Genomic DNA, 13,070 nt, shown 5'->3' with positions numbered 1-13,070 from the left:
ACTTTGCCAAGAAAGGTCCCTCTAGGCAAGACTATGGTTTTTCCAGTAGTCAAGTGTGGCTGTGAGAGTTGGACTATAAAGAAAGCTGAGCACCGAAGAATTGATGCTTTTGAACCGTGGTGCTGGAGGAGACTCTTGAGAGTCCCTTGGTCTGCAAGGAGATCCAGCCAGTCCATCCTAAAGGAGATCAGTCCTGGGTGTTCATTAGAAGGACTGATGTTGAAGCTGAAATTCCAATACTTTGGCCATTTGGTGCGAAGAGCTGACTCATTTGAAAAGACCCTGATGCTGGGAAGGATTGAAGGCAGGAGAAGGGGATGACAGAAGATGAGATGTTTGGATGGTATCACCGACTCAGTGGACATGAGTTTGGGTAAGCTCTGGGAGTTGGTGATGGACAGGGACGCCTGGTGTGTTGCGGTCCATGGGATTGCAGAGTCGGACACAACTGAGTGACTGGACTGAACTGAACTGAACTGAATGATGTAAAGCCAGTGTCACTGGTGTACGTGCACCTTCTTATGCACAGTTGCAGCGGTGTGTTAGTGTCTTCGCTATTGTGGTGAATTGACATGCACGCCTGGAGACAGGGATCAAGGTAGGGGGTTTATCTGACTCCACGCTCCGTCTTCACATCCGTTGTCTCTCGTGTCTCCGGCCTGTTCATCCGCAGCGTCTCAGTTACAGTACTTGCTTGTGGTTTATCTGTGCTGGTGAAAGAGATGTTGCTTTCGAGGGAGGGCAGAGCCTTCAGTCTGTAACAGGAAGCAAGGCTGCCCCTGGAACGTGGCCATTTGGTGCTGACGGTGCCTCCTCTCCTGTAGCCCACGTTCTCATTCCCGTCCACACAGGTGGTGCTCTGTGAGTTCAGGCTGGTTAAGATCAAATGTGATGCCTTTGCAGTGTTCTGGAAGCCCTTGGCATGCCATCTCTTGCTGTTGTTTCCTATAGAGAAGTCTTTTTGACAAATGCATTTTTTAGGTGGCAGGTGTCTTCTCAAGAATGTATCTTTGTGTTATTTGTCAGGAGATGCCTTGAATTTAAAAGTTGTCAGTATTGGCTACTGGAAATAGTGCACAGTTTGGAGTCAGACAAAACTGGGTATAGATTTGCTTGCTGTCTGCTGCTTCTCAGCTCCTCAGGTGACGCAGTGGTAAAGAAGCTGCCTGCCAGTGCAGGAGACTCAAGAGATATGGATTTGATTCCTGGGTCAGAAAGATCCTCTGGAGTAGAAAATGGCAACCCATTTCAGTATTCTTACCTGGAAAAATCCCATGGACAGAGGAGCCTGGCCGGCTACAGTCCACAGGGTCACAAAGAGTCAGACGTGACTGAGCACATACACATGTACTGCCCGTTTCCAGCCATGTGATTTATGTGTGTTCCAGTCATTCGAGCCTTTTCTCTGCCCTCTAGGAGCGTCCCTCACAAGGTTTCTTGGCACATAGTAAGTGCACGCCAAGTGCCATTAAAAAGAATTAATGTGTGAACTCTGGATTTTAGACCAAAAGAAACCATATATTACTTTGCGAGGTTTCTTACAAGTGTTTTTCATTGTCCTCTGCAGCTTCTAAATACCTTTACCAGTTATTTGCCCTGCATATATGATGAGCTACATTTTCATGACACGTTTATTCAATAAGTGGAATTTTTTTTAAGTCTCCAGATTTTTTTTTTTTTCATGTGAAGCTTGAAAGGCAACTTGTGGCTTTGAATAAGAATAGCCCTGTTTAGCAGCCGAAACAGATGTGCCGGCAGCGCTTGGAAATCTTGTGTTTACAAAGTTGCTGGCTGAAAACCTTGCCAGGCCAGAGAGCATTCTAACTTTCTTTCCTAGAACAGTAACTTTTGGCCTTTATGAGCAGGGTCTCATCTGTCTGTCTGGGCTCTACTCTCCTGTACAAAAGACCATCTGTCGTGTAGTTGGCTGGGCAGGCGTCAGTGCCTGCAGCGTGCCCAGGCACTACGGCAGGTGCTGGAGATGGACTCACATTCCGGGGGCCGGGGGGAAGGGACCAGGCAGGGAGGTGAGAAGGGCATGGGGAAGATGTGCTGACAGTGCTGGCCTTGCATTAGATCAGAGGTCAGACGGGAGGCTGTGAAACCAGGAGAGGGAGACCATGCTGAAGGGTGGGGCTTGTCCCAGGCGCCTGTTACACGTCATCATCTATGCCAGACCCAGGGGATGAACACATCCACCATCGTACTTACCACATGATTCTCTTAGGCAAAGCACGCTGACTGAAACCACCCACCCTGGCCAGGCACCATAGTAACCATTTGCGTGAGTTGTTGTATGACAGGAGGTCCTGGTAAAGAACACAGAACTGATAAGCTACCGCCAACCAGAAGAATTTGGGAAAGGTCAGAAGGAGACACCATGTGTCCGACCGCCTCCCAGAATCCTTCTCGCTGGCATCTGTCTTGGCTAAGCAATGCATGTACCACCAGGAAGGACTCTGAGGCAGAATGAATGGTCAGAGACAACTGGGAAACTAATCCCATCACCATAAAACCCGAGACTGCAAGCCATGTGGCAGAGCATTTCTCCTGTTCTGGAGAGGGAAGCTTCCCTTACCCTGCGGTTCTCCTCCTGGGTGCCCCTTCCCCGTAAAAATCTCTTACTTTGTCAGCATATGTGTCTCCTCGGACAATTCATTTCCGAGTGTTAGACAAGAGCCCACTCCCAGACCCTGGAAGGGGTCCCCCTTCCTGCAACATTTCTGTGAGGCAGGCATCTGGGCAGTGCTCAACCAGGCAATTCTTCTGTCCTGTGTGGGATCAACCTAGGTCACCTGGTGTAGTCAGCTGATGGATGGGCTGGTCTGGAGGGTCTTGACAGCTTCAGTCACACGTGTGGTAACCTAGCAAGTGGTTGAAAGGCTGGGCTCAACTGGGACTGCTGACTGGAGCCACCTCCATGTAGCCTCCTTGGCATGGCGGGGGTGGGGGGGGGGGAGCGGTCCCAGGGTCCCAGCGTCCCAGCTTCCTTACAAGGCAGCTCTAAGCTCCCAAGAGACAGAAGTTCTAAGGCTTTTACAAGACCTGGCTTTGCAAGTCTTAGCATGTCACTTCCTTCCCATCCTTTTGGCAAATAAGCCATTAAGGCCAGCCCAGGTGTGGGGAGATGGAGTTAGACTCATGTTCCCTGGGAAAAGTAATGGGAACTTGTGGCTGTTTTTAATTGACCATATTGTGTACCTTGATAGGAGAGTCATTGAGAGACGTAAGGCGGGAAGTTGGATGATGGGTAGATGACATCATCAACTGTGCTTTTAGATTTGGAGGCAGATGATGTGTGCTCAAGGTTGGAATTGGGGTGGTGCGGGTAGAGTCCCTGTTTCAAAGTTCTTAGCTGTGAGGAGAAGATTGGAAAGAGAGAGAAGGTGCTGAGTGAGGCTCAGTGTTGGAGAGGCTTGCTTATTTTTACTTGGCTGGTTTGCTCTGAAGATGGGTGAGGTCCTCAAAGACCCATTCTTTTCCAAATCACACTGGCCTCTTTTTTTTTGTAATTTTTTTTTTTTTTTTATTAGTTGGAGGCTAATTACTTCACAACATTTCAGTGGGTTTTGTCATACATTGATATGAATCAGCCATAGATTTACACGTATTCCCCATCCCGATCCCCCTTCCCACCTCCCTCTCCACCCGATTCCTCTGGGTCTTCCCAGTGCACCAGGCCTGAGCACTTGTCTCATGCATCTCACCTGGGCTGGTGATCTGTTTCACCATAGATAGTATACATGCTGTTCTTTTGAAATATCCCACCCTCACATTCTCCCACAGAGTTCAAAACTCTGTTCTGTATTTCTGTGTCTCTTTTTCTGTTTTGCATATAGGGTTATCGTTACCATCTTTCTAAATTCCATATATATATGTTAGTATGCTGTAATGTTCTTTATCTTTCTGGCTTACTTCACTCTGTATAAGGGGCTCCAGTTTCATCCATCTCATTAGGACTGATTCAAATGAATTCTTTTTAATGGCTGAGTAATATTCCATGGTGTATATGTATGGCCTCTTAACTGATAACATGCCTTTGAAAGTCTCTCTTCTCCTATCTTTGGCGATTCAACTTTCTCCTGGTCCTGGTTCTTTGGCCTGTGACTAAGAAGGGTTTACTTACTTATTTGAAGATATAAAAGGTATTTCTTGCAGTATCTCTGCGTCTCTGCTCCGCCGGTTGAAATTAAAATGTTTCTGTATATGTTAAGTTGACATTCCTGGTTTTTGTGTTTTCATCTCTATATTAGACATGGCTTTGGGGCTGCAAGTAGAAGAAACCAATCTGAGTTAGCTAAAACCAGAAAGGATTTCATGAACAGGGGTCAGAGTACATCTGGGCCCTGAAGCATCCTCTTTCCATCTCTTTTCATTGCTTGTCCCTGTTCATCTGCTTTGCTCCTCACTTCTCTGCTGCTTCATCACAGAACAGACTTTGACATCCCCACAGCTCCCACACCTACAGTCTGCAGCTCTGGCCATCCACACAGACTGGAGGGTTGTCTCTGGTTCCCAGGTGTGTGTTTTCTGAGATGAGACTGTCACTGGCCAATTTGGACCAAATGTCTGCCACCAGTCACTCAGTGGGGAGGGTGCTGGCCTGGCCATTTCATTCAGATATAGTGCTGGGCTTACCTTAGGGTGTTCAGGGCTGGATTCCCTAGAAGGGATGTCATAGTGAGCAGATCTCTTAAAAAGCATCTGCCACATTCTTTGACTAGTTGCATTGACTAGCAGTGTGTGGTTGAGAGAAAGGTGCAGCGGAGAGCTGGGCAGATGTGAGGGGCACAGGACACCTTGCCAGATATTGTACCAATTGTTCTAGGCCCCAGTGATGAAAACGTCCCTTTAAATTGTTTAGGCCCTGCCTTTGATTCACATATGTTTTTCTTAATACAGGGCGCTCATACTGGTGTAAGTGATGTGCAAATATATTAAGACACAGTTGATTTATAATGGTTGTTTAATCAGGAATATGTTCTTTAGAGTGGGGATCACAGGTACGTTTAAGAAAATCATGTCCATTATTTTGATCTTGGCTCCAAAAAAGGAGAGGATTAAGACTTGAAACAAATGATTTCTGTACTCTGGAGACGTTTTCTGTAGCTGACGTTCCTTTATGATGTAGATGGAAACAGATTAAAAACACAGCAGGAATAACTTCTGGTAATTTAAATCCATTATCATGCTGCAGCTACAGAATAGTAAAACAAACACCACAAGCCCTTGTTCCGACTTTTGCTGTTCCCCTTGGGTCTGTGTCCCCTTTGCCATACTGCCCGCAGTGTTGTCTGGGTGAGACGGGCCAGTGGCAAAGGCAGGACTTCCAGGAGAGGGTGGAGCCGCCACCCACATCGCCTCTGGCTTTGGTGCTTGGAGGGAGCCTCAGAGTTGTCATGTTTGTCCACACAAATTTGAAACAATTCCTCTTTTGGTTCTCTTTAAAAGAACTTCTGCCAAGAGGGAGCTGGAGAATAAACATGACATGAGACCGAAGTCAGAATGTACAGGGACCTGTAATCTAGATTAGAAAATACAGGTGAAAATGGAAACGCTCTTGCAAGCCTGCATTCTTTTTAAACACTGGTATTGGCTTTAAGGCAGGGGTCCCCAACCCCCCTCCCTCCCCCCCCTCCAAGAAAAAACCGAGGGACTGCACAGCAGGAGGTGAGCAGGCGAAGCTTCATACATATTTACAGCTGCTCCCCATTGCTCACATTACAGCCTGAGCCTCACCTCCCGTCAGATTTGAGATGGCATTAGATTCTTCCCTGGTGGCTCAGATGGTAAAGCGGCTGCCTACAATGCGGGAGACCCGGGTTCAATTCCTGGGTCAGGAAGATCTCCTGGAGAAGGAAATGGCAACCCACTCCAGTATTCTTGCCTGGAAAATCCCATGGACGGAGGAACCTGGTAGGTTACAGTCTGTGGGGTCGCGAAGAGTCGGACACGACAGAGCAACTTCACTTTCTTTCTTAGATTCTCTTAAGAGAGTGAACCCTACTCTGAGCTGCTCATGCCAGGGATCTACGTGGTATGCTCCTTATGACAATCATCCCCAAACCATCCCCCCAACCTACCCCCTGGTCTGTGGAGAAATTGTTTTCTACAAAATCTATCCCTGGTGCCAAAAAGGTTGGGACCACTGGCTTAAGGTATTAATTTAGGGAAATCTGCTTAAGGACAAGTAATATTTCCCAGGTGACTTTTTAAGATATTTGATAGTTTGTGGACTAAAACTCCTCTTTTATACGTTTGGGCTTTTTAATGGGCAACCTTATAGAGGCATACTTTGTTTAATTTTTGAAGGCTAGTTTTCACTAACCTGACAGTATAGGGTTCAAATAGCAATTGGAATGGAGGTAGAGAATTCAGAACTTTAAGAATGCAAGGAACTAAATTTGATCTTCTTACAAATAAAGATCCTACAGACATTAAGATGATTTGAGAGTGAGAGATGAGGTTTAATTAGTATGCTCTTTTTTAACCAATTCATTTAAAAATATTTCTCAAGTGTTTCTCCAGGGTCCATTAGGATGACGTTCGCTGAATTGAGCCGGCGCTAATACAGCCTCTGCAGAATTCTCATTTGCTTACTTCTACTTGGTCTCTTCTGAAAAGATTTGAAGAGTCTGACTTTATAGAATAAGGAACCTATAATTACTTTGTGTATCACTCTTAAATTAAGTTTCTGGAAGTGATTTGAATTTCATTACAGCCGAAGTCTCTAAGTCTGTTTTGTATCCCTTTTGTGGGGTGGTTACTGGACAAGTCTTTATGAGCATTCGTGTCTTTTCCCTTAATTCCATTGGACTTTTATTCTGAATGCCCTTAAAAATCTACAAATAAATGAACTCTTTCATCTCTGTTTATAGGTACAATGGTGCTTTACCTAATGGAGACAGAGGCCGGAGGAAAAGCAGATTTGCTCTCTACAAGCGGCCAAAGGCTAATGGAGTCAAACCCAGCACAGTCCATGTGATATCCACTCCACAGGCGTCCAAGGTACGGGACTCTTTGGAATGGGGAGGGCCGACAGTGAATCATGGGTGTCCTTGTCAGCTGCTCTTTCCTTTCGGCCTCATGTCTCTGTGGGACAGTGTCCCAGCCATTTGAGCTGGATAATCTTGGTTGTGAAAGGCTGTTGTGTACATAGCCCATTGTGTGTTTCACAGCATCCCTGACCTCTACCCACTAGAGGCCAATAGCACATCAACCCCCATGCCCCCAGCCACTTTGGGACAACCAAGACTGTCTCCCAAACTTGCCACGTGTCCTCTGGGGGCTAGGAGTGGGGGCATACCCTCCCCTCTGTCCCCTACCCCTGCCCCATAATGAACCACTGCTTTAGGATGTAGTGACGTCAGCATAGATCAACTGAGGATGGTTGTGGTTGAGAGAGAAACGATGTTCTTTTTCCTGAAGAGTGTTCTGTATTAAATTTTGGTATAAACCTCATTAAGATTTGCTGTTTTCCTCTGTTACTTGAGTAGTGGGTATTTTCACATAATTTGCATGTACATGGAATTGAACTTGTGTAATTATTAGAAAGATTGGAAGTAAACAGAGCTAAGTGCAATAAGAAGTCTATGATGCATACTTCTTGTAAGTGTGCAGTATATAAAATGTTCATTTTTTATGAATATTTCGTTTGTTTTCTGACCCGTAAGTGTAGAGGAAACCTGAATTTCCATTCTGGTTTATATAGTGTACCTATTAGATTTTATGACAGTTTTTCTTTTAATTAAACATGTTACTTAATGTGTATAGTTTACTTTTTACAAAATAATTATATCTACATGAAGTTATTTTATATGGGGCATTGGCTGTATATATTTATCTTAATGGGTTTGAACCATCTGGAATAAATAAGAGACTTTCTTTCAATTTTTTTTTTTTTTTTTTTTGCTGAAAACCAGCAGTTCAAAGAGAAATGAACAGCTTCATGGAAGCATCTGTGGTGTTTATACTCAGAAACAGGTCACCTCTGTTAACTTTTTTATTTAAAAATTCTTGTTGTTTCTGAAGCAGTACCATGGAAGAAGTTTGCAAGATTGTGCCAATTAAGAATCTCTTGTATTAGGGAGGGAATGGTTAGATCAGAATATATCAAATACCAAGGAAACAGGAAAGAATAATACATAGTGGTCATGTTTTTGGCTAGAGAAAGGGAAGTAAGGTGCAAGTTTTAGGAAGGGACGGACACTCGCTAGGGTAAACAGAGGAAATCAGCCTTACTGATTCTGAGAAAAGGAGGAAGTGAAATGGCAACAGAATCTTGGAAGGTCAAAGAATTATGAGAAATATTTTATAGTCCAAAAATATTTGGAGGGGAAGAATACCAAGACAAATGTTTTTAAGCACGTGATGAGTGCCAGAAATACTCTTATTATAGACATGGTCTTTATAATTTTGTCTATGTGTCGATATTTATTTTTTCTTCTTTTGGTTCTGTACCTTTTTATGTCTCCTTTTTTTGATCTCAGATTTTATATTGATACTATGGCTTCAGATATTTAAAAAGATTATAGAAATCTTTGGTTACTTAGGCTTCATGTTACGGTAGGATATGAAATATACCTTCCAATAGCTACTCTTAGAATATCATGGGTCTTCCTTACTCATTACCCACCTCCATCTGCTCCAGTTTTAGCTTTTTCCATTTTACCTTTGTATCTAGATTTTATCTGATGATATTTAGATTATAATCTTTTGGAAGCTGTTTAAATCTGTTTAAACATATCATTGAGAGTACTAATAGTAGGGGAAGTCGTGTTTTGGTGTTACAACCTGGAAAAAAATGCATTCTCAGGGCCTCAGTTTCTCATTTATAAAGTGAGTTCGTGATGGTCAAGAGCCATGTGGATTCAGGGAAGGTACTTTGGTTACAAGCAACAGAAATGATTCTGGCTATATCACACCAAAAAAAAAAAGCAAATGTGGAGACATTATTAAAGGTTAGGCTACAGATAGCTCTCTGAATTGGGGGAAATTTTGAGTAACCACGTTTTGTGAGAGAAGTGAACCAGAGTGTCCAAAGGAGTTAACATAGATATTCTTTCCAGGGTGTTATAAAGTGGCTCCACTTTTTTAATTTTCAAGAAAGAGAATCCAGTAGGTGTGCACAGGGTCAGTCAAGGAAGACCAAGGGAGATGAGTGGACCCAACATATTTATCGTGAGCTGATCACCTGCCCATACTGCCTTTCCCTTATTCATCTTGGGACCTGTATGTCCAGGGCCTCATGCATAGTACTTCATCCTACCTGAACTGGTACCTTAGTCACAAATCCCTTTGTTTTTCTGTTCCCTTTTGAACTCCCACCCGAGTCAGCATTGCCCGACTGCTCCTGTTGCCACCTGCTCTGTTGGCCCCAGACAAAGTCTCTTATGTGTTAAAGCTTTTCCTCAAATGCTGCTTCTCTACCTTACCTTAACTGAGTCCTGGTTTTTCCCCAGGGTGCTCTTTTTCCATCTCTTTTAGTTCATGACACTAGAAATGATTTCATTTTGTTTCCATTTCAGTCTCTTCTTTTGTAACCCTATGTTTTTCATCTAAGTTCCCCTTTCCCCTCCTTCTTTGGACCTCACTGACCTATAACCCACTCTTCCGCATGTTTCCGTGACCCAGGCCCAAGCTCAGTCTCCCTGACTCTCCAGGCCCCATTCAGCCATACAGGAGGATCCATGGTGTAACCTTTTTTCTTTTTTTAAAACACATTCATGGTATAAATGGAAAAACTGTAACTTTTCAGTTTCAGAGACTGTCACTTCTGTTCTGCTTTCCCTACTAGTATGATGGACTTGATGGCCCACCGTCACTTAGCCTCTATTGTTAGCATAACCTTGAGTTCATTCTACTTGTGTATGCATATGCTTGGCTTATCTGATTTCATCAGGGCTTACAGTCCTTTAGCCTGTCCTTACTTGCCATGATTGTTAGTGTGTTTCTAGTCTTCCTTCCTACTCACCCTGTATCCCATCAGAAGGCCTGGGTATGTGGTGGTCTTGGCAAAAGCTGTTTGACCTGAACCAACACGTGCTTAGCTGTGAAATTTCTAATGCTGCAGTGTTGGTAATGAAAGGGTCATCTTTGAGTGGAATTGTACAAGTGAAGGCTGTTAGGGTGGGGGTGGCTACTGTTGTTAGAACGTGAGGGCTTGGCCTCTGACCACGTTGTTTCTTCCCTCTGCCACCATCATTCCTTCTGCCCCACGGTCTGGGGAGAGGCCAGGGAGACCCCTTTGCTGATGGTGGTGGCAGCTGGAAAATGGGCCCTCTTAGTCTTCTGTGCCTCCCAGTATCCAAGCTAAGTCAGGTGAGCTTGGCAAGTGTGTGCCACTGTTGTGTGATTGCTATTTGTGTAATCACTATTTGCATAATATTCATTTGTGTACATATTTGCTCATTACTTTGTCAGCAAAGGTCTGTCTAGTCAAGCCTATGGTTTTTCCGGTGGTCATGTATGGATGTGAGAGTTGGACTGTGAAGAAAGCTGAGCACTGAAGAGTTGATGCTTTTGAACTTTGGTGTTGGAGAAGACTCTTGAGAGTCCCTTGGAGTGCAAGGAGATCCAACCAGCCCATCTTAAAGGATATCAGTCCTGGATGTTTATTGGAAAGATGATGTTGAAGCTGAAACTCCATTACTTTGGCCATCTGATGGGAAGAGCTAACTCATTTGAAAAGACCCTGATGCTGGGAAGGATTGAGGGCAGGAGGAGAAGGGGATAACAGAGGATGAGATGGTTGGATGGCATCACCGACTCAATGGACATGGGTTTGGGTGGACTCTGGGAGTTGGTGATGGACACGGAGGCTTGGTGTGCTGTGTGGTTCATGGGGTCGCAAAGAGTCGGACACGACTGAGCAACTGAACTGAACTTGCTCTTGAAATAGTAATACTCAAAGATATTTCTCCTGTTATGTAATGTGTTTTAAAAAGACAAAACAAAACCTGAAGCCCTGTTTTACTTTTAGCAGGTCTATTACATAAATATAGGGCACTTAGCAATTTATTTCTGTTTGTGTTCAATGGATATTTATCTAGCCCTTTTCTGTAGCCAGCCATTATGCTAGGTATTGGATGTACTATAGGGACCAAAACATGTCTGCGTGGGGCTATTCATCTTGTGAGTAGGCAAACAATAAGTAATCATGTGGATACATATTTAACTGCACATTTTGAAGAGCATAGTGCAGAAAAAGAATAAGGGGCTGTGAGAAGAGGAGGCATAGAGTTTAGTCTGGGTGGATGGGGAAGGATCTCTGAGGAAGTGTCCTGTGAGCTTTGAGCTGAAGATTAAAGAGGAGTTAGTCAGGTGAGCAGGGAGGTCTGGAGCTCTTAGGGTCCTGGTTGGAAAATTTGTTTTTTTTTTTTTTCCAAGGAGAAACATTGAAGGGTGTTCAGAGGTCGATTTATGCTTGTTCATTTATTTTTCAGTGATGGGGGTGGGCAACGATTTTACTTATTTAACCTGTAAATAGTAGATGGTTGTGGTGGGGTTGGTGATGATGCCTGATGGGTAAATATTTTGCTGGCAACGTGGTTTAAATTTAGCAGCATTACTGTGGAAAACTCTTCATCATGGTTTCCCCTTCTTAGATTGTGTTTTATTGAAATCTCCTTTTTTGGAAATTTTTACTTTTAAAAAGAAATTGAATAGCACTGTGTTCCAGTTGGCATTATTTCAGAATGGAAAATATCAGTGGTCCCAAGAATGACAGTTTAGAGAAAAATTAGGGCTATTTAGTGTGACTGTCACAACCAGGATTGCTTGTAAGCTATTTACATTGGGATGGCTCTACTGATTGGTAAGATATTTAAACACTTTCCTAATCGGTCAGTGAATGATGTAAATGTGAAAAGTGGTAAAAGCTAATGATACACATTTCAGTGTGAACTCGTTAGTTCAGCTAATTTCCTGGGCTTTAGTGGGGTCTGGTTTTGCAGCACTCACTCGGTCCAGCCTGGGTCTTAGTGGCAATAGTGGCATATCTCCACTGCACATTCCTTGTGAAGCTGGAGCCTTCTGTGCTTTCAAAGAATCATCTGTTTATCATTATCCTCAGATTTTTTAAATTGCTACAGCTTTTTAAATAGTTGAGTTTTAAATAGTTTTTATTTTGATTCCTTTCATTGTTACTGCACTGTAATTCTTGAGTTAGTAGTGTCTGTTGTTTTGATATTTATAAGTAAAAGAACTAATTTTATTATATTATTATAAATGAAGAGGCAGCAAAATTTTATTGTCTTAGACAACATAAACATGAATATTCTGAATCTGTCAGAGGTGATAAAAAAGAAATATTAGTAGTAAGCTGAAATCCAGAATATCTCTTGATACACCACAGGAATACAAACCTAAAACAAATAATTTGTATGTCTCGGATGAAACACAGTTTGATTATTTTAACAAAAAACATAAACATGAACAGCCTATCTTTTTTAAAATTTATTTTTTATTGAAGTATAGTTGAATTACAGTGTTGTGTTAATCACTACTGTACAACAAATGAACAGCCTATCTTTATACCTCAAGGGGCTAGCAAAAGAACAAACTTAAGCCCAAAATTAGTAGAAGGAAGGAAATAATAAAGGTAAGAGCAGAAGTAAATGAATGAGCCCAAGGAGATTATAGAAAATATTAGTGAAACTAAGAGCTGGGTTTTTTAAAAATATAAACAAAAGAGACAAATCTTTAGCTGGATTCAGCAAGAATAAAAGAGGACTCAAAATTTGAAATGAAAAAGATGTTACAACTATACTGTAGAAGTCAAAAGATCACAGGAGACTGACATGAACAACTATATACCAACAAATTGGTTAACATAGAAGAAATAAATTCCTAAAAACATAAACTCTGCCAAGACTGAATCATGGAGAAATAGAAAATCTGAACAGATCGATTACTAGTAAGGAGATTGGATCAATAATCAGAAACCTCCCTACAGACAAAAGTCCAGGCCCATACTTTGGTGAATTTTACCAAATGTTTAATGAAGAATTAATACCAATTCTACTCCTTTTCAAAATCTTTCAAAAAACTGAAGATGAGGGAACACTTTT

At 42.8% G+C, this 13,070-nt stretch overlaps 1 protein-coding gene across 4 annotated transcripts in view; it reads left to right on the top strand.

Annotated features, from left to right (window-relative positions):
* PELI2 (pellino E3 ubiquitin protein ligase family member 2) overlaps positions 1-13,070 on the top strand; it is a 194,619-nt gene that overhangs the window by 44,503 nt on the left and 137,046 nt on the right. For all 4 annotated transcript variants that reach the window (XM_061156981.1, XM_061156980.1, XM_061156982.1 and 1 more), the window contains exon 2: positions 6,879-7,008. In XM_061156981.1, the coding sequence (XP_061012964.1) occupies positions 6,879-7,008 (130 nt within the window). The remainder of the gene's footprint in view (positions 1-6,878; positions 7,009-13,070) is intronic.

Source organism: Dama dama, chromosome 12 (assembly GCF_033118175.1).
Source record: "Dama dama isolate Ldn47 chromosome 12, ASM3311817v1, whole genome shotgun sequence".
Taxonomy (NCBI): domain Eukaryota; kingdom Metazoa; phylum Chordata; class Mammalia; order Artiodactyla; family Cervidae; genus Dama; species Dama dama.
The sequence above is the reverse complement of the archived record's forward strand: the minus strand, read 5'-3'. Positions and strand labels throughout refer to the sequence as shown.